Below are 22,924 nucleotides of genomic sequence, written 5' to 3'. Positions count from 1 at the left end.
CCCTACCCCCACCCCCACCCCACCCACCTCTCTGCAATTTGAGGGTACTATATAGTGATTCATCTTCAAGCTGGCTGGCTGGCTTCACAAGCCATGTTTTATGAGCTGATAACTCCTCTTGCTTATATGATAGAGTATTCAATCTCTTAAGATGTGGTTATGTTCGGATTAGTTTACGTGCACTTCAACGATTAATTCCATTAAGAATAAAGGCGTAAAGGGCAAAGACTATTTAATACCTTTTCAAAAGGTAACGAGTTAGATCGACTTTGGAAAGATTATTAAAAATCATGTGAAGAATGAAAAATGTCGAGTTAACCCATGAGATGAGGTTTACAAGTGTAGTCTACTTCTTATTTAGGCACCTTGATTATTTCATCGGACATCTGTTGCTTCTCATCAATAGGGGTATCAGAAACTCTATCCATCGAGATTTAGGTATTTTTTTGTCTCGATTGAAATTTGAACATAAGGCTTCGTGATTATACTTTATTGATTACTATGTCACACCTCTAGGTGTTGCTAGTACGAGTCAGCTTACAAACAACTTAACTAACTCTTACTCATCAAATTTAAGCAAATAAAAAATATCACCTTGAGGTGTTCTCTACTGACTACACAGATTTAAATCCTCCATTGTTAGGAAGGAAAAGGAACTGCAAACTACTGTTATATGAACTACAAAGCTTTTCAAACGAACGACTCACAACAACATCGAAATGTCTTCTCTTTTGAGTTGAGGGTCTACCGGAAACAAACTTCTTTATCCAACCAAGGTATGTGTGTACATCCTATCCTCACCAAACGTAACCCACTTGTGAGACTACATTGATTATGTCGTTATATCAAATATGAAATTATGAATAGCCTATGAGTAAAATTAGTAACCTATGGTCTCAGAAAACCAAATCTTAGCACAACAGTTTCCCAGTATAAATGTCTATAAATTTTTAGTTACATATCATTTTCAGAAACTATAAGGTTCTAGGGGACCATTTACAAAAGGAGGAGGCCTGTGTAAATGCTTTCATGAGTAAACTGACAGTAGCTACCACCTATTTGACCTATCCACCAACAAGATACAACACTTATGGCTAAAAGTTGAAATCCCCTTTCCCATATGGCCACTTTTCTTGGACCATTTGAACTTATCTAAGCACTCAAAAACTGAACTTGTCTGGTTTCTTCCTAGTAGATATTCTTTGGTTGTTGTTGGAATCACAAACATTCCAATTTTAATATCTTCTTTCACTTTAGCCTCTTTCTTAATCAGTTTGTTTGAACAGTAAACAACCAGTTCAAATGTTCAAGGCCAAGAATTTACTAGCTTTTATCTCCAAGATGAAAATCTTGGTTCCGCCACTAGTCACTTGCACTGTTCTAAACATGTATAGGCTTTTTGTAAAAGCGACAACTTACCAAATATCAGTGCTTACTCGCACGGAACTAACAAACTAACTTTCTCAAGTGACATGAATAATCAAGTACTCCTATATGTAGAGGCGGTTTCAAAATTTTAAGTTAATGTTAGCACATCCATAACTTCTTTGCAGAAATGGGTCCAAAACTTAACCTATTTATGTATTTTTAGGTATTTTCAACGATATATACAAATACGATTCAGACCAGAGGAAACAAGTGTGAACTTTGTACCTCCAGTGCCTACATGATCACTAAGCACAGTTAAGACTACTTAGAATCACTCGCCTGTCTCAAAACGTACCACTCTCGTACTAGATCACAACCCCCATAGTTCTATCTTCAAACAGCTCGTCTCCTTATGTAGCTACATGATAATATTACTACTTGTTTTATTGATTTTCATGAACATCAAGGGACTTGATGCAACATAGTAAAACATTAGGTTGTTGATGCAAATATATTCAAGTATAGAAGACTTTACCAAAAGACATCAGTCTTTGTTATAATTTGGCTAAAAGTTGACAAAACAAAAAACAAACAATTAATGTGTCAACTTTAATGGACCCAACTAGTTTTAATAAAACTTACTCTAAAGGGACTACAAAAGACTTTGCTCATTCTTATACCAGACACAAGGTATCTGTAAAAGAACTCACTCATGACCGTTAGATCAGATCGATGTAGACGTGATGTCTATACACGAAAAAGAAAAATGAAGAGCCAATTCCTGTATATTCAATTCAATGACAACTTGCAGCATATTGATTAACCCTCTCTCCCTCTCTCCTAGGCTGGGCATAAATATAATGGTCCTACTCCTATCAACAATGAATACGGATTTTAAAAAGTACTTTACATATACTGGTTAGCCAAGGGTCTATCAGAAACAGTCTTTCTAGCTCAGCTGTGAGGTAGAGGTGAAGTCTGTGTAGACTGTATCCACCCCAGACCCCACTCTGTGGGAATACGCTGGGTATGTCATTGTTGTTTACATATACCAGTTGTTTACCGGGGTTGGATATAGTAGTCCTTATTATAGACTATGATAAAGAAGAAAGGGACCAGCACATCTTCATATTATCTAAAGCTAAGGTTAAGGTTAACATCATAGGTGTGGCGATGGTTACCTGCTCCTTGAGGCTAATGAGAAGTTCTTTTCCATAAACAGATGGCATTATGACTTATCAATTGGGATTGAAGACGAAAACTCCATTGCTAGAGACCTGATATGCTAGACCTGGTGATCGGTGGGGCAGCAGAACATGGATTGATGGATTTTCTTGATAGGACTTCCCAGCTACCTCATTTATGACAATGTTTCATGTGTATAATATCTTGTGAAGAGGATTAATCCATGCAAGATGCTTGAAGCTCAGACGTTAAGTGACACTGACTATCTGCATCAACTTCTCGGAAAATTTAAATCAGACTTCTAACTACCAAAAACACGAGTGTAAAATGAAAAGAAAAAAATCTTCGTCACCACGATAGCTGCCACATGCATGTGCTTTGTTAGATTTGCAGCTGAAAATGGTGTTAGGACATGCATTTAACACCCTTTTCTTTTATTTTTCGATCAAAATTTCTCAGTGTCTCTCAACAATATTAACTACAATTAGTCTTTTACCAATTCTTCGATAACAATTCCCACGGTGAAGTCTTGGATTTGAACTTGGAACCTCAAGGTGAATTTTGAACTCCTAAACCACTGAGCCAACCACTAATCTTGTATTCATAGGATACAAAATCTAAATATATACACTAAAACTACAAAAGAAAAATTACAAATTGTATATACAATGTAAATTTATGCCGAGGGGGTTTGGCCCCTAACTGTAAACAAATTACAACTCCAATGACAAAACTAGGAGAAAGCAAAACAAATAATCAGTTTATAAGATTACCAAGGATTGTCTTTATCAAGGAGTGGTAACGGTAAAGGTAAAGGAAAGCAAGTTCATCATAAGCACAGAACAAACAAAAGTGAAGGACACAGATGACCACATAACTTTGTTCTTTTCCAAAGGAAAGCACACTGATCCTCTTGAGTAACTTGTTTTTTTCTTTCTATTCGGTTACGTGCAAGATAGCTTTTTTGTCTGTGTCCCACCAATCCTCAAGATGGCTATAGGAGATGACTATATTCAACTGGTAAACCACTCCTAGTATAACATTCAGACATAAAACAATAACAGGACCAATATCAACCTAAACAAACAATTCATGCTTAAATGCAACTGTAAAAGCTTCATCCGCACAATAGCCTTAAATTTTGATGTAGATTGATGCATGAGCACCTCCAATCGCTCATCATTTCTATCTATAAACAAGAAATTTGAGATTCAGACACTTGACGCTTAGCACCTTCATACTCTTATTAGTCATGATTGTTATTTTCCTGATATTTAATGGCCAAATATATATTCTTCAAATAAAGCCAAACGTGCATTTTAAACTGTTAGTCCAACCCTTGCATCAGTGCTTCCCATTACTGAGAATTCTAGTGAACAACAGCTCCAGGTACAATGTTCACCCTAAAATCACACTGGACTACATATCAATTTGATCAAACAATTTCAGTAGAAAAATGTAATTCCACTGACAAAATAGAAATGGAATTCGATATTCTTAGATATTTTAACTACTGACATATCTACTTGTGTATAAAGCAGATCTTGAGAATACACCTTCACCACCTAACACCTTTATACCACGCTAACCTTGCTTGATATGTAATAGTATTTCTTGTTTTAATCGAAAGTAAAATGCTCTTGAAGTCGGAGCCCTTTTTAACAACGATCAAGCTGAATCTCTTAAAAAAGCTCAAAGAACGAATTCACCAACTATTAGCCAAGGAAAATGCTGAAATTTTCTTTTGAAAAATCACAACTTTAGTGTCACCATAACTAATTCCCACCCTTCAACAACCACTTAAGATAAATTTGTAATATAAAATGTACTTAAGAGAAAGAAAAAGTATTTTTTAACTCATGGAAGTGTAAGGCTAAAAAAGTCTTTAATATAATTGCCCAAATTATAAGGTTAACCAGAAAACAAACTTGAATATACACTTAATGAGTTAATGTGCCAATGTTCCTCACAACACAATCATCCATGGACCTCCTCACTCTTTACCCCAACAGACCAAGATGGAGCCAAAAGATAATGAAAAAGTTATCTACACACACAAAATTAGCACCCACCTTGCAGCCCCTCCCTGAGGACTACATTAATAAGTGCAATTGAAAAGAGCACATTACTAGAAAATCCAAAAAAGAATTGCATGACCCTCTAGCATTCAATCATGGGACTACATGAAAGTCCAAAAAGTTGTAAATTTCAGCAGCAGGAAGCTGTAGGATAGGATTACAGACTACCTTTTTCTGACATATACTGGCTACCTAAACGCCACCTTTATCGACTTGTAAAGGCTAATTTGAAAACAAGAATAGACTCTTTCTAAATCAATTGTACATGCTCAATCAGCTTAAGCTGCTTTATTCAAAGATGCAGCATACCCAAAATATCCCCCATGAAGCTTAATAACAGGAGTTGGGATGGAAGGAGTCATCAATCAAAGAATCAGGAATAAATCCCTTAAACTGGTGTAATTTTTAAGCCCTAAAACAAGCTTTGGCATTTCATTGATCACTACATAGAAAGGCAAAAAAGAATTAAATGCCAGAGACTCAGTTTCAATAAAATGAACGTAGTGCAATCAACAAGTTTTTCTCATTGTTTATTGACTCATTACTTTTGGCTTTTCTTTTTCAAACAAATCATGGAATTTGCCAGTATTTCTAAAGATCAACTTTTCTTCTATATAGAGAAAGCTAATTAAAGCCTGTGTCTCCATCTTAAATCTACACCATTGTTTCCTCCAGCACTTTTAGTGTATAGCCAGCCTTGAGGCTAGTCACTATTGACGCCAGCTTCTTCATTGAACAAGTAAGATGAACTATCTTCAGATACTTCTTCTATTAAGGTATAAGAACAGGAGACGCAATGAACTGCAGAAAAAACTAATAGCACAACTTTGTACGAAGTTCACAAGTGGAAATAAATACCTTTAATGCCATACACCAGTATGTAAATGACAGCATCATCGGACTACCCTCTATGAATCCTATTTATGCATAAGAACAATGGTTAGTAAACAACATGCAGTTAAAACTAGAACTTGTTACTAGCTCAGGATAAATATCATATGTGAGAAGAAACGTAGACTGTTTTTTTATCCAACAACATGCGGGAATAACTTCTGATGGCCCCAATATTCATGAACTAAGAGACCTTAAGCGTGTAACTTCCAACTTCACAATCATGAGACAGCAATTTCACAATGTGCACTGATAAGTTTCGTCCTCTTGATAATTTCACAATTATGAAACAGCAAATTCCAACATCCAAGCATAGAATATTTAGTTCCACAAATCCTTAACAGAAGCATCACATTATGTCCCTGTCAATGCCTGGACCAGATTAAAGAATTCTTTTAAGAACCAAACCAGATATGGGGATGATAAACCTCCATAACCGACGGAAGGCATATGCAAAACCAAATTTAACATGCCTGATAGCCAAACAATGCATAAATATTATAAGACCTACTTTTCATCAGATTATCCAAAAAACAAAGTATAATGGTAAAGATTATCCAAGAAGTCAAGTTCCACAAAAAAGATTGAATTTATCACATCAATTGATAGATAGACTTAAGCATTCCCTTGATGCTGTGTAAACGGGCCGAGGACAACACATTTAATCCCCTTTTTTTTTCTAGGTTATGCTTAAGACTGATGATAAAACTTGCGATTTCCAAGAAATCAAGTCACTTTTGAAAGCTTCACTTTGAAAATCAATAGATAGACTGTCTGCTTGTTAGGCCTTAGTCAATAATAAATTAGGCGGTCTATAGGGACGGACTTGAGCTCCATGCAATGCGAAGAACTACATGCTTGGAATGTTATGGAGCCACAAGGTCAGCTTTGTTACATGCACTGTACAGAAATGTCAACCTGGTATTGACTGTAAAGCTCAAGAGGATGGAAAAAACCTAGACAAATAAAAAGACATTTGACTTGGTCAGGCACTCCAACAGTTGAGTGTCTGCCTTTGTTTTGGTATAATTGACTGATTGTGTTTCCAGTATTCTCACTATTGCCCAGTTTCATCTAACAATCACTTCTCGCACATGGCAATACTGATTATCCAACCTGTACCAAATAGTATCTCAAATACAACTTTACTTTCAATAAGGTAAACAAATTTATTAATGTGTGGGGAGAAACCCCGTATAGAAGTTGTATAGTAAAGCATAGAGAACCTACACAAAAATATGATTCTCTACAAAGGACATCAATCATCTATACACACAGGGGACGCTGGTAGCTGCACCAAAAGAAAACTAGAAACAGATATCTATTTCAACCCCCTTTAAATGCTCTCATATTATTCTCCCTCCATGTTACCCACAATAAAGCTAGCAGATCAACATCCATGCCCTATTTCTTCTCTTCCTCATTTTGAAGGACTAGTAATGCAACACTTCTCCATTGTGCACAGCATTACACATTGTACACCCAAACAAAATCAGGACCATCCGCAGCAAACATGCTACATTAGCTCATCCATTGTCAATATCTCGTCCCTAGCTGCCAACCATGCAAAGAAACATACCTTCTTGGTGCCTTGAGGATCCTGATCGATAAATGCGGGAAAGTGGACTCCTCTCTCACTAGCAGACTCTGCTAGAATGATTTGAATATGAATAAATTATTTCTCTTCACCCCTGACACAAGTGCGGATAGCGGGAGACTTGATTTTGAAAGATAGGAACAATAAAAGAATTAAATCCTTGAAGGAGATAGAAACAAACTCAAGTATATGAACTTGAATCCTTGTACAAGGGTGAAGAAAGCCAAACCATGCAGCTGAGGAGGTATAATTTCCATTTGTGTAACTTCAACAAGTCACGTGTCAATTTTCTATCTTCTTGTTCAGGCATGGTTAAGTCGCTTCAGATTGGCAACGATGCCTTTCTTTACTACCAGGCTCTGGAGATCTTAAACTGTATATTAAAAAAAAAAACAAGTTATCAGATTGACTGAGTGAAAACTCTTCTCACAAAAAAAAAAAAAAGAGTGAAAACTTGCTACTTTTACCTTTAGTTATGTCTGTTGTCCAGCAAAAAAAGCTTTCAAACTACCATCACTGCCAACCCAACTGAAACCTGTGCCCTTTGATATTCCTCTAATCTTCATAATCTCCCTAAGTTCACTCACACCATCCCATCTACCAGCATCCGCAAGAGCATTAGATAGTGCAACATATGCCCCTGGACGACTACCACTACTTAGCTTGAAAAGCTCATTGGCAGCTAAATTAGCCAATTCCACATCTCCATGCACTCTACAAGAACTGAGTAAAGCTGCCCAAACATCAGAATCTGGCCTTTCAGTCATATTAATTACAAACTCTAATGCCTGATTTAAGCTCCCTGAGCGTCCAAAGAGATCAACCATGCAAGCATAATGCTCCATCCTTGGCTTCATATAGTAATCTCTCTCCATACTTTCAAAAATCTCTCTTCCTTTTACAACTAGTCCGGAATGCGCACAAGCTGCGAGAGCACTTAGAAATGTAACATAATTTGGAACAATGTGATGATCTTCTTGCATTATACTAAATAGTTCAAGTGCCTCATCGGGATACCCATTTTTCCCGTAACCGTCAATCATGGAAGTCCATGAGAAGACATTCTTCTCATGCATGTGGTCAAAGACTCTTCTTGCGTCCTCAACCAATCCACACTTAGAATACATGTCAATTAAAGCACTTGCAATTTTAACGTGCTCAATTAACTCAGTCTTCATCAGCTGTCCTTGAACTTGTTGACCAATTTCAAATGCTGCTAGAGCAGAACAAGCCCCAATAATACTTGCAAAAGTAGAAATATTAGGCCTAAAACCGAAACGTTGCATGTCAATATAAACCTCAATCGCCTTCTTAGCATTTTCAATCTGTTTACTATAACCTTCAATCATCGCATTGAACACCACAACATCTTTCTCCATTGTTTTACTGAACACATCTTCAGCATCCTCAAAATAACCCTGATTCATATACCCTGTTATCAATGACGTCGAGCAAACAACACTCCTATCCAACATCAAATCAAACACTCTCCTCGCATAATCCACCCTCCCACTCTTCACATATGAATCAACTAACCCAGTATAAAGCACATCATCACCCTCAACATCACATTTAATCACCTGGGCATGAACCTGTTTTCCAATATCCAGAGAATACGACTCTGCATAGCTAACAGTAGACCCCTTCAAAATCATTGATAGCGTAAACTTATCTGGACTTTCACCACAAAGACACAACTTTCTAACCATATTAAAACATTCTAAAACAAACCCATGTTTCACATACCCAGAAATCATGTAATTATAAGCAGAGAGAGTTGGTTGACGCATTTCATCAAACACTTGGCGGGCATAAAAAAGACAAGAACTTTTCAAGTAAAGTATTAACAATTTGATACATATATTAGTATTGGGTTGATATCCAGTTTTCAAAATGTATGAATGAATCTTTTGGCCGAAAATAGGAGTGTCTGAATTGATATATTGTTGTAAAGATGATGACAGTGAAGAAAATTTTGGCGGCCATAATAGGGGATTTGCTTCAGTTTCTTTTAACGAGATCAATGATTTGAATTTGGGTATCTGGACATTCTTCATTTTTCGATTTTGGCTTTAATAGCTTAGAACTCTGCGTTGCTACATGGACATGGCAGCTTGGGTTTGAAGGCAACGGATGAAGAAGAAAGAGGCGCCAAACTTTTGTATTTGTTTTGCGCTGTGACGCTTTTTGAGTATGTACACGTAAACACATTAACTCGTTACAATATTCGTTAAATATTTTAATTCATAAAAATTTTAGGGAAAAGGGTAATATACCTCTCAACTTTGTCATATGGAGCTGATATACCTCTCGTTATAAAAATGACTCACATATGCCCTTACTGTTATACAAACGGCTCACATATACCCATGTCGTTACAAAATGACTCACATATACCCTTTATTTAACGGAAGTTAAAAAATTAGTTTTAAATTTATATTTATTACTTCTAATGTTTTTAAAAAAATTATTTAGGAGTATATATGATTCTTCTATCAAAGTTCAAGGTATATTTTAATTTCTTTTCATACATAAATTATTTTTTGACTTCTTTTATTATAATTATTTGAATTTCTTATTTTATTTTATTTTTTTTCTTTCATTCCTTAGTTTAAAGAAAAAAAATTAAACTATTTTTTTGTGTGTATAGTAATTTAGTTTCGTATTCGAAAAAAAATTTGGTCATCTACAATAAGTTTTACAAGAATATTAGTGAAACATTAATAAATTTGATTATCAAAATAATAATTATAAATTAGTCATTGAAACAAAAAAAAGTCAAAAAAAATATATTTGACGAGGATTAAATTTACTCATATGCGATTATACTTTTTTAAAAAAAATAAAAAAAATTTAGATTAAAATTATATTTTTTTTCATTTCCGTTATAGAAAAAAGGGTATATGTAAGACATTTGTTTACAAGTAGGGGTATATATGAGTCACTTTCATAACAAGGGGTATATCAGCTCTAAATGACAAAGTTGAGCGATATATCAGACCCTTTCCCCAAAAATTTATAATTATATGTTCATGAAATATAGAGAGAACACATTAACTCGTTACAATATTCATTAAATATTTTAATTCATAAAAAATTTATAATTATATGTTCACGAAATATAGAGAGAACGGATTGAATTATTTAGTTGTTATGTGATACTGAACTAAAGTGTTCTGAACGTATACCTTCAAAATTAGATTGTTATTTTATGAGTTAAAGATCAAATTTTGAATGCTTGTTTATGTGTTCTGCATTTATACTTTTATTTCTTTCGAACAAATTTGCTTGTCTTTCTTGTTAGAGAAGCGAATTTGCGGTATACTAAGAAATTAAAAATAATGTACTTAAAAAATATGAATGATTTTGAAATTTTGATATCGCTTATCCAATGAGTGAACGTTTAAAACTAGAAGTTAGAATATTGAACGTGAATTAAAACTTGTTAAATTTGAAATTTTTCCGAAACCAATATAGTATGTCATTTGTAGTTTAAGTTGGAACCGAAATGGCAATTGGACTGCTTTGCAAAATTGGACCATAGGCTATCCAACTTGGACAAAATTAATAATAAGCCCATAAAACTATACTTATATTTGGCCCATATATATTCATCATATGATTTTTGGTTAAAACATATATAATCTTTAAAAAATTATATATCGTCTAGACAAATATTATGATAGGTGGAGGTGTGGACGGTGGAATGGTCGGGATAGAGGTGAAGATGAGGTCTTTCGGGGATGGGGTAGGAGGATATAATTAACGTAAGATATCACTCATGTAATACTTATATGAGATAATATCTTAACCGTTTAGAAATTAAATAAAAGAACATGATATTTTTCTAGATATGTTATACGTAAAAATAAGATCTCTTAAAAAGTCAATTAATAGGCAAACAATCAATTTTTCCAAATATATTTTTCAAAAAAAACTTGACAAACCAAATATAAACCAAATGAACGTAAAATTAGTTATTTGCTTATTAAATTATCCTAATATATCCAACACAAAAGCTGCATATATTGGGGGATAACTCAAGTTACAACTTTTTATAAAGACAAAATTTAAATTGATGCTATTTCTATTATATTATATTATATTATATTATAAGAAATGCGATCCATAATATATGTATATATATTTTTTATGATATGATACATGGAATCACAACAAATTTATTTTTTTCGTATTTCCTCGTTATATTCAACGCATGAGACATATTGTTCCCCTTAATTACAATTAGTTTATAGAACATGCCTTCAACAATACATTTGACTATTTAAGAAGATTTCACGTAGTGTCCTGTTCATGTTATATATTTTACGTTAAAATTTTATTTTTGTTATTTTTCATCAAAAACAAGTATCGTATAATTTTATTTATCAAAACTAAAACTAAGATTAAATTTTGTCTACTTCAATTGCTCTATAACAATATTTCATTATGACGATACAGCTTTCTTTAATTTATGTTATACTATTAACTTTATAATATGTATGTAACTTATTACAAGTATCTTAACTTTTTCTTTATTTTTCCAATTATTTACATGCACATATTTTTGCAAAAGTCATTTATGTAAATGGAATAAAACTTCCATATATAATGAACACGTGTATCCTTTTTTTTTTTTTTTTGAAAAATTGATCCTCTAATCAAACTATTCAATCAAGATTGTTACATTTTCGCCGTTGATGGTGGAAAAAATTAATAAATAAATAATATATACACTTACTATAAAATATCAATATTCTCCACATACATATCATCATATATAAATAATTACTTTTATTTGAGATAGGAGTTTATTGAAGTAATATTTTTATTTGAATAAGATAAACATAAAACTGCGTATATGCTATTCTTTTCAGATTCACTCATAAAATTATACTGATTATACTATTATTATTAATATCATAGTTAAAGAATTAAAGGGTATGGGCGTCATATATATTATTGTGAACCTAATTAGTACTTAATTTAATATTTGATGAATCTAATCAATTTTTATTACATGCATGAATGTACAATAAAAAACAACACATTCATGCATATTGTAATTACACCATGTTCTCCTTTGACCATGGTAAATTACATTTGTTGAAGATAATATACAAAACAAAAAAATAATGAAAACACACATAAAATTTATGTAATAATAAGAGCAATAAATTAATTTCTAGAAATGATAATAATTTATTTAGTTCTTGGGAAGTATGTGGTCTATATATTGTCTACCACACAAGAAACAAAGAAAGAGCAAATGCGCATGGGAACTATATATTAATATTTCCTTACACAAAATGCTAATAGAAATATAATTAAGATGAAGTTTATCGTGTCAAAAGTTATAATTGATAATATCAGTGTAATATACAAAATGCTAATAGAGATATCGTGATAAAAAGTTATGACTGATAATATTAGTGTAATTTTATTTCTTAAATAACAAATCTAAGAAAGATGTTACATTTAATCATGACTCGAATACAAGTCATTCCCAATTCATCAGATATAGATAGAATCTTTGTGACCTGCAGCATATCAATTCTGATAATCAATTTTATGATCGATTTTAGCTTTATATATCATTTATTATGTTTAAACGTTTATTATTATCAGCCTAACAAAAGTCAAAAACGTTATTTCTTAATCAATTATATCAAGCTAATACTATATTCATCATGACTACAATTTAAGCTAAAAACGAATTTAAAATTTAAAATTGTATCGAATTATAACATAGCAAAGGAATCATTTGAGATCTTATAAATCTTTGGTCGTTTGTTCATCAGACAATTTCACGTGCATCATTATATTATAAAGAATTTAGAAAAACGAAAAAATCATAAGTAAACTATGTAATGAGTAGGATGTCACGTACTCTTTTGACAACATACAACAACCTCCAAGTAATAAAACTATTTTCAAACATCGAGCTCATAAACAAAATCAGAAATTTTATAATATAACGTATTATAATAAAAGAAATTAGACATTATAGAATAACGAGAGCAAAAATAACATACACAATATAGTTCTATATGTGGAATCTGAAATATATATATATATATATATATGAAAAAAAGATAGTAGAATAATTAAGGATAATGGAGAAACGAACACGAACAATAACAAATAATATGATAACAAAACAAAATAAATAATAAATAGTGTATTTAATTTTCTAAAATTTCCTAAGCAACACTTTTTATGGATATTCAACAAATTAATTTGACTAAAATGACGTTTATATTGAATTGGAAGAATTTATTAATTTTTCATCAGCTAACTACGTACAGTTTTAAAAGCTTCATTACAACAACTCGTTAAAACTTTATTTTCAACTTGAAAATGTCACATTTCGTGTTTTTATCGAAAGAAAAAAATTATACCCATTTTTAATGAATGTAAGATTTCAAATCTCATAATTTTAAGTAAAAATAATTATAAATATATTTTAAATAATTTACCAATTAGAAAAATTATCTAGACTGACGATATATAAAATCGTGCTAAACCCCTCGTGTGCATGCTATATCAAGATTGATATTTTCTTAACGTGAAATTTTTGACTTAATAATCTGTGCCGCAAAAGTAACGTTAAAGACTATACTTTGACCAAATATTAAAAGAAATAAAAATGGCCTACTTAATTAATTACACGTAACTCTCTTTTTTATTTTTCAACTTTTAATTATTATTATTTTGGGTGTGTATTACATCACATTCACGAACAATATGGCAATCTTTTTTGACTTGAAGAAAAATAAATAATAATTAGTATGAAAAAGTCATGTTCTATGTAGGTGTTTAATTACATATAATTTGACTACTTAGAGAAAAATTATACGTCATTACAAAATATTATAATTCATCTGAGTAATTTGTGGACAAAATAATTAGATACAATAATTTCAAAAAGATAGACTATCAGCATCTTTTTCTTTTTTTAATAATTATGTGTGAGAAAAAAAACACTTAAAAAGTAAAAATCACACGTATATCATATGGAAATAAATAGTAATTATTACTATTTAATATGAGTTGCTACCTAATTTTGGACTAACACTACATGAGGTCCTGGATAATATACTAAAGCCACTTGTTGTTAAAAGATTAAATAAAATTGAGGAAATAAAAAAAGTATCTTCTTAAAAAATAAATTTAGATGAAATGGTTATATGATCGTCTTGAATTAAAGTTTATATCAATATCATTTAGATATTTATTCGATCCATAAAAAGAGAAGCAGACTCACATATAAGTGACATGTTAGAGATATGATTAAATAAATAAAATTATTTAACATAAAATTTTAGTCAAATTGCTTATATAATTCATTAACTCAACAACTTAAAATTAATTTGAATATATGGATTGCTTAATTACTATAGGTTAAATACAAATTCCACGTGTGATTAGTATAAATTAGTAACTGATAGTATGAGTGTATGACTAGAAAAAGGAAAAATATATAATGCATAAAAAATGAGTAATTACGAATTATTATGCGTTTAAAACATCATTAAACTTTGATTAGCCATTAAATTAATTAACATAAATATTTACTCCCTCCATTTCATATTACTTGATATTTACCTGACATACTTTTTTTAAAAGATTCTAATTGACAGTTATTTTACCAAACTAACCTTACTATTGATGTATTAAAACTCAAAACTATTTAACTTCTACTCCTTCTTCCAATAATAATTGTCCATTATACCATTTTGAAATGTCTGATCTAACAATATATGTCTACTTTATTAATTAATGAATAATTTTACACTTAGTCCTTAATTTACCCTTATCATTATTTATAATTATTCTCTATTATATTTTTCAGAACATTACATTTATTATATACAAAGAGTGATATAGTAAAATTACCCTTCTATCTATAATTTATTAAAAAGTGAATAAAATCAATAGTTGATAACTATTATCGAATAGAAAGAATATTATTTAATATAATTATTTTATTAATTTTTTTATTTGTTAAAATCAATAAGTAAAATAAAATATTTATATATTAACATATAAATCAAGTAAAATGAAACCAACAGAGACGCACAACGTACACGTATAAATAGGAAAAAAATTAAAGTCGGTTCATGTCCCACACGGTCGCTATACGTTTCTTAATTAATTCACAAAAAATTATACACAAATTCCAATTTCACACGAGGCCAAAATTTACCCATGCATCCTCCACACACTTTCCTTCTATAAACACCCACCCACCCCTTAAAACCACCCTACCTACCACCCCCCTACCCCCACATCTTTCTCACTATATATATAAAACCTTTTCTTCATATTTTTCTTACATTAGTTACTCATCTACGTAACCAAAACAAAAAAGTTATATATAGAGAGATAAATTAAAGTTCATTTCTCTTATCGATCATCATCGTTATATCATCATATCATCATATGGCATTTTCGGAGCCAATAGTTATATGTAAGAAGCATCCACAACACAAACAACAACCCGGAGTATGTTCATGTTGTTTAAGAGAAAAGTTATCAAAGATCAATGGTACAACTACAATAGCTAAAATTTCATCTATTCCTTCTTCTATATCCTCCTCCGTTTCCTCGTCCAACTGCGGCTCTCCACGAGCCGCAATTGGACATCGTCGGATCACGTCCGATGTTGCTGGCGGCCACTATTCGTTCGTAACGCTAGCGGCCGCCAACGCTGGAGGAGGAGGGGGGTTGAAGAAGAGTAGGTCAATAGCTTTTGTTGCTAGAGGGGGTAGAGTTGGAATTAATGGAAAAAAGAAGAAAGAAGGGTTTTGGTCAAAATTGATCCGGTCAACGGGGAAAAGGACCAATCGGGTTGTTGTGCATTGATGAGGTGGAATTTTAATAATTTTATTAGGTGGCAATAATTCAAGGATATTAAAAAAATTGTTAATTAGGCAATGAGTTAGGTGAATATTTTGTAATTTAGTGAATTATTTGTAATTTGTAGGGTTTGGTATTATTTGCACGTGTAATAGTACAAAAAAAAGATAAGAAGAATCATTTGATTTGATGTCTTTTTTTGTATGCCATGTTCATATTTAATTTGTGAATATAAATTATTCATTTTTATAGAGAAAATGTGAATGGTTGATATCTTCTCTTTTTGTCTTTTGTTTTGTTGTTTATTTATGATTTTGATAAACGCTTCCATTTGAAAATAAAATTTAGCGATTACAAAAATACATATCGTATTTGATTTACATCGTAATCTTTGAAAATATAATTTTTTTGATAGATATTTTATGGTAAAATTAAACCAAGACTTTTTCTAAATTTGTAATTGCTTGATTGAAGGTAATATAAATAAGATAAGATTATGGCACTTTTTAAGTTTTAACATACAATTAATTAGAGTTTAAAGTCTTTTTTTATATATATATATAGCATGTAACAAATATATCTTTTTATAATTTTTAAGATACATGCATACAATAACTACTTTTAAAGATAATATTAAAAAATTAGTTACTGAACGTTATTTCAGTACACAAAATAGTAAAACATCTCACTCCAAACTTAGCTTAATTGGACATAATATAAAGTGAATAATAAGTTTTTTTTTCTTTTAATTTTATTTTTCATTGTTATTATTTTTGGGTCGGATTGAATTAAATCCGCATCACATAAGGCTTTTTAATACTTTATCTATTTTATCTAGAGAGATTCAGTTAAGCTAAAACTTCATCTGATCATAATTTTTTATGACGAAAATTTATTTTGATTTAACATCAATTTCCCTTTCCCTTTCCCTTCCTCCGTTTATGTTTTTTCATTGACAACATATTATTATTATTATTATTATTATTATTATTATTATTATTATTAAAAAAGATTAGGAAAAAGATTTGCTGTATTATTCGATTTGTTGTGTTTGGAAATTATGGATGAACATAAAATATTTAGGTATGGATTGTCTTACTAGTTGTCCTAATTTTCCAATATTTGGTCAAAGAAAGCTATCTACTAAATATATGTTTGTTAGCTTAAAATACAACTAATTAAAGTTGTTTTGATTCGTAGATATAGTTATTTCGAGATTATAAATTTAATATCAATTTAACTCACTTTTCAAAATAAAACAAACTAATATCAAATTGAAGAAAATAAATTTATTCTGAATTCAATTATACTTTTAAGTTTTATTTAATCAAATAAATGATTAAATTTAATTTAGAAATCTTGTCTTATCTAATGAGGAAAAGACAACACATGAGTGAGTGTATTTGCTGGCTCAACTACCTAAAATATACAATAAATTATTATTTCTCCAATTAATCTTTGACTATTTTAGTATGACACCCTAAAAAGTGTGGGACCCTATATATTTGTATTTTAAAATGACATTTAATTTTTGTTTATGAATATATTCAATAACATAAAAAGATCGAAAAATATCCTCCACAATATATATATATATATATATATATATATCGTAATATATATCGTAAGACATAAGTTATGCTAAATTATGCTTCATATAGTTCTCCTAAATTTTGATCGAACAAGACAAAAATTCTCTAGCTTATATTCTCTACGTCTGGATATTATTTGTCATGTTGCGTTTTTCGAAAGTCAATTCGACTAATTTTTAAAGTTAAATTAGATCATATTAATTCGATAATTTAAATTAAAAAAAATTAAATATTCTAAAACTATATGAAAAGTACTATAAATTGCAATTTTTTACATATTAATATGATGAAAAATTATATTTTAAAATTTTTATAGTTTAACTGTAAAAATAGAAATCATGACAAACAATTTTGAACAGAGGGAGTACCTTGTAAATTAAATTATGTAAAATGAATAGGGATATTTTGACCCACAAATTTTCATTTGATGAGAAATAAAAAAATTAAAGACCGACGATTTCGTATATCAAATTTTATTAATATGTATATTATGCTAAATTCTCAATATGTATTTTATTGGACCAACATAACCCATAAGGCCCATGGTTCTTCATCGCATTTAGGCCCAAAACTTTAAGTTTTTCTCTTAGAAATATTCTACATTTTTTCTAGGAAAAATTACTTGGATTGATACCTTTTAATAAATAATTATTGATTTCAGCGATACTTTTTATCTATTACCATTTATAGCAATACTATGTTAAATTTACAATATGTATTAAGAGTGAATTATGTATGCAATACTCTCTCCGTCCGGAATTATTTGTCATGTTGCGCTTATCGAAAGTCAATTTGACTAATTTTCAAAGCTAAATTAGATTACATTAATTTGATTTTTTAAATAAAAAAATTAGATATTGTAAAACTATATGAAACGTACTATAAATTACAATTTTTTGCATATTAATATGATGAAAAAATTCATCTTAAAATGTTAGTCAAAGTTTTTATAGTTTGACTCTAAAAATAGAAACCATGACAAACAATACCGGACAGAAGGAGTAAATATGTATTAGAACTGTTTTTAAAAATATATTATGCTTGTTTTTGTAAGAAATTGACACATTGTATTAAAAGTGTAATTAAATGTGTAGTAAATGTATTAATCATCGATAAAAAAACGTGTATTATATGTGAATAATAATTTGTTCTTTATAATATGTATTAAAATTGTATTATAAATGTATTAAAAATGATTGAGTGAAAAAAAAATTATTATTGCTATAAATGACAAGTAGTTTTTTGATATAGTATATTTATGCAAGTTTCCCTTTTTTCTATATTCTATAAAAGCTTTTTAGAAAATAAAAAGTTATGTATATGAATAACAATGAAAGATGTGTACTAATAGTTAATGAAATAAATAAAAATCATAATAAATTAAAGTTCGAATTTTGGTGCAAATAAAATATGTTGGTGTTTTTTCACGTATATCTAAATCTTGCTGAGCAGAGTCAATGGGGGACCAACATTTAAGATGTTGAGTGCTCAAGCATCCATTATGTGAATACTGTAAGAAATATTTGATACGCGAGATAAGGTGAGATATTTCAGAAATATATTTATATTGTGTTTGATTGATTGTATAAATTTATGTTGTCAACCAAACGCAATATGTATTCTATCCTAAGTTCGATTTTAAATATCTTATTTCATCCAACTTGATATTTTTATCTTATCTCTCATGTAAGATAAACTAATCTAAAAATTATAATTTTAAAAATAATATAATGCATGAATTATAATCTCAAAACTATAATTAGTGTTTGAATAGTAGCTCAAACACCACCATTGGGTCACTCAATCCTTCATAACTTAAAAGGGGATAAGTTCTTTTGTTGGGCCATCATTATTTATGGGACTTTAAAACATTATCCTCCACAAAAACAAAAGGTCAAAATATCATATTTTCTTTTCTTTTAGTATCATCATTAGATACCTCTTTTTAACTCTTTTTTTTTTTTTCAACTTCTTAATCTTTTGACTTTAAATGGTAGTACAATGCTTTGGAAGATTCTCAATAGAGTTTTGAACTCTAATGTGCTATTTCTTTTATGATGATAAAGATTGTGTCTCCACTTAACTTTAATTAAGTCTCTTTTCCAAAGCCAAACTTCAAATAGCATTAACTCACTTTTTTTTCTTAGTGGTGATGATGAAATAATGAACCCACACATTTCTTCATTTCTTTTGTGTTAAATTTGTTGGATGACTTTTTGGTTAAGTCATTGCATCTATGTTTACTCGTATAGTTTATTTTTACTTGTCCAATATTTTTAAAAGTAAATTTCTATGCTTAATTTTTCAAAAGTTGAATTTTTATTTGACTATTTTTCAATCGAGATTTATAAATCTTGTTTACAGACTAATAAAATTGTACAAGGGGGGGGGGGGGTTAAATGAGCAAATCATGTTAGGCTAGATTTAAACAGATTAAATAAATTGAAATATGGGCTAAAGAATTAAGGTTATTTGAATCGAGGTGAGATGTGGTAAGTTAAATTGTGATAAAAATGCATAAAAAACAACTCCACTCTCACAAAGTTTAGATTTTATTGTTCTATTTTCTAATAATTTGTTTAATAACTTAAAAGGTTTTTTTTTCATTATAACTATATATAGAACATATCAAGCAAATGAAAAATATGTATCAATTTGGATTATTTATTTACTCTAAATCACTACAATTTTTTAGAAGGTTGAATTGAGCTGGTCAAAAGGTCGAGCCATTAATTCACCCAAATTTTGAGCAAATTTTATATATTTTTCATCAATTAATTTTTGACAATTTTATTTAACACATCATTTTTTAAGTGAGTTGTTTAATGAAAGATAAATTAGTCATAGTATGAATTTGTTTTGGTTTTACTAAGTCCACTCCCATTTAAAGTTTATTTTTTGTGTTAGGACTCAAATTTTCTGCTAAAAGGTAATGACTGTTGAATGTTGACTTATTACCACCAAATGATACCGTTCGATAGAACTTAATAACTTTTTATTCAGTATATGCTTCTATATTAAAATATTTTATTTCAAACACACTAAGTTGTTATATCATAAAACTTAAACTCATAAACTTTAAGTTAAAATTTTGAATATAATTTTGTACTATTTCCACTTGATACACCAATTAAATTAAAAGTATTTGCTATTATTAGATATTCTTGTCTTAGCATAAGTAAATTGCCCAAATGAAAAGACATAGAAATGATAGTAGATAAGAAAATTTCCACCAAAACACACACACATGTACTTATGGAAAAAGAATAGACAATATTTTCACCTAATAAAGCAAAATAAAAGAACTTCCATTGAAAATTGGACAAGAAAATAACAAATGCCAAAAAGAAAGGTTTATGAGTAAAGACACAAACATTATATCTTAATTCATGTCATAAACAGAATAACATATACTTTATAAATAATACATATGTGTGGTAACAAGTGAAACAATGTCAACTTTTAGCTGGTGTCTGATATTTGTATTTGAGCTTCATTAATTTTGTAATTGACATAAAAATATTTCGCATCAAAAGGTAAAACATTATCTAACAAAAGTAACTTTATGTCCAATTCAACAAGGCTTAAATTCAAAATATTTAATTAAAAATGAACGACTATTTATCAATCCAGAACGATTACGGTACAATATCACTTATTACTAATAAGACATTCAACATTCAACTACTCCACAACTTATTGGTTAATCGTTTTATGTAGGGTCAATTCTCCTCTCTTAATTTCCAATATAAAATATCAATATTAATCTTTTAATTATGCTAAATACATCTATTGTATTGAGTATTTGAGGATGTAACACAATGATCAATAATTTTAGTTTTAATTTCCAATAAAGACTATAAAAATAATATAATCATGAGGTATTACGTGAAATTAATCTATGTGAGGACAAGTTGATCAATAATAATAATAATAATTTGGAGCAAAAGTTATCTTCAAAATGTTCAAAACTTTATGACATTTGATTATTCAACAAATTTAATGCCTTATGTACAATATTTGCCTTAATAATTTAGTCAATAAATGAAATTATACTGTCATAAAAGATTTTCAAATGTTTGACCCCATCCTCCATGTACAACAACCTTTATTTCAAATTATTTAGTACACTCATTTATATACAATAAATAATTGAATGAAATTTTCTAATAATGCAAATCAATGATTTATGAAGAACAATAATTATTGAAGAGTAAATTATGATGATAACAAAACACAAGGTAGTTGGGATTCTGATGGGACATATCATGTCTATTGGTCAAGAGACCTCAAGGATTTATTTCCGAGTTATATCATCATAAACTTAAAAATATATATACTATACGAATTTATGTCGTCTCTCAGAAATTATCATATGCAATCTTTTCTTTTAAAAAAAATCGTATCAGTTTAAAAATCTAACATTCATCTCCTTCCGTTCATGTATATTACATAAAAAGTAAGATTCTTTAGGAGAGTCATATGAGATAATATTAATTTATTTAATTTCACTACTATATGATTTAGGAGTTTTTTTTTAAACACTGCATTTTATAAATTATGAAATATTTTTTAACCTAAATTAGTTGGTCAATTATTATCACATGGTTGAATTGTTTGTTCTTGAAGTACATTTATTTTTATTTTGATCCTAATGGAAAATATACATAGTACAATAATAATTGCAGGAGAATTATTTTATTTTTTTTTTAATTTGATGTTTTTATAACATATAGTACTGAAAATACACATGAATGGTTCATAATTTATGAAAGGTCCCCCTATCCATAAATGTGAAAATGACAAATGCACGGAGCTAGGGACCAAAGGTCTTTATTTTGGTGTATATTTATAATTATCTAATTATCATATTCGTTAAAGTTATTTGAGTAGGTTGATAATTCATATTTATTAACTTTATATTTATTTAATTTCTCTCAATTTAGCATAACTAATAATTGAGTAGATTTGGGATGAACATATAATTCAAATTGGTTGATGAGAAATTTAATATTCTTTTAGCCATATTGTATATATCGCCACAACAAAAAGAAGTTTTATTAGTATTTTTTTTTAATAAAATGAATTATGATAAAAAAAATTAAATTAGATTAATTAAAACTTGATAAGAGTTAGGTTATGACTTGTCCATCTCGTATCAGTTCGAGTAATATTCAAGTGGCTGAATCACTCACACAAACTTCTCCCTTTTTTTTTCTTGAAGTGATATAACTATATTTACGGAATTTATTGTGAATTTTGATTTTAGTTTGTTAAAAAATACTTGCAATCATCCTTCTTTACTCGAATTGAAAATCGATCTTGAATCAAGAAATGAGTATGTAAATAAG

At 29.6% G+C, this 22,924-nt stretch overlaps 2 protein-coding genes across 3 annotated transcripts; one reads left to right on the top strand and one right to left on the bottom strand.

The window, feature by feature from the left end:
• Positions 1 to 4,999: 4,999 nt before the first annotated feature.
• LOC107003450 (pentatricopeptide repeat-containing protein At1g28690, mitochondrial) lies at positions 5,000 to 9,338 on the bottom strand. 2 transcript variants are annotated; one of them, XR_003575085.1, is made up of 3 exons: positions 7,587 to 9,338; positions 7,102 to 7,492; positions 5,000 to 5,894 (listed from the first exon to the last, which is right to left on the bottom strand). XR_003575085.1 is itself a non-coding variant. In XM_015201778.2 (2 exons), exon 1 carries the CDS (start codon positions 9,174 to 9,176, stop codon positions 7,593 to 7,595), a length of 1,584 nt encoding a protein of 527 aa, XP_015057264.1. In that variant the 5' UTR covers positions 9,177 to 9,338; the 3' UTR covers positions 6,630 to 7,492; positions 7,587 to 7,592. The 2 variants fall into 2 exon arrangements, 1 of the variants encoding a protein (XP_015057264.1); XM_015201778.2 differs by lacking the exon at positions 5,000 to 5,894 and having other exon boundaries at positions 6,630 to 7,492.
• A 6,100-nt stretch (positions 9,339 to 15,438) lies between these two features.
• On the top strand, positions 15,439 to 16,252 carry LOC107004088. Its single transcript, XM_015202318.2, has one exon. The coding sequence runs from the start codon at positions 15,565 to 15,567 to the stop codon at positions 15,985 to 15,987; it is 423 nt and encodes a 140-aa protein (XP_015057804.1). The 5' UTR covers positions 15,439 to 15,564; the 3' UTR covers positions 15,988 to 16,252.
• Positions 16,253 to 22,924: the final 6,672 nt, after the last annotated feature.

Source organism: Solanum pennellii, chromosome 11 (genome assembly GCF_001406875.1).
Source record: "Solanum pennellii chromosome 11, SPENNV200".
Classification (NCBI taxonomy): domain Eukaryota; kingdom Viridiplantae; phylum Streptophyta; class Magnoliopsida; order Solanales; family Solanaceae; genus Solanum; species Solanum pennellii.
The sequence above is the reverse complement of the archived record's forward strand: the minus strand, read 5'-3'. Positions and strand labels throughout refer to the sequence as shown.

Bases quoted from the DNA above. Each gene is read 5' to 3' on its own strand.
- LOC107004088 (XM_015202318.2), top strand. From the start codon at position 15,565: ATGGCATTTTCGGAGCCAATAGTTATATGTAAGAAGCATCCACAACAC.
- LOC107003450 (XM_015201778.2), bottom strand. From the start codon at position 9,176: ATGAAGAATGTCCAGATACCCAAATTCAAATCATTGATCTCGTTAAAA.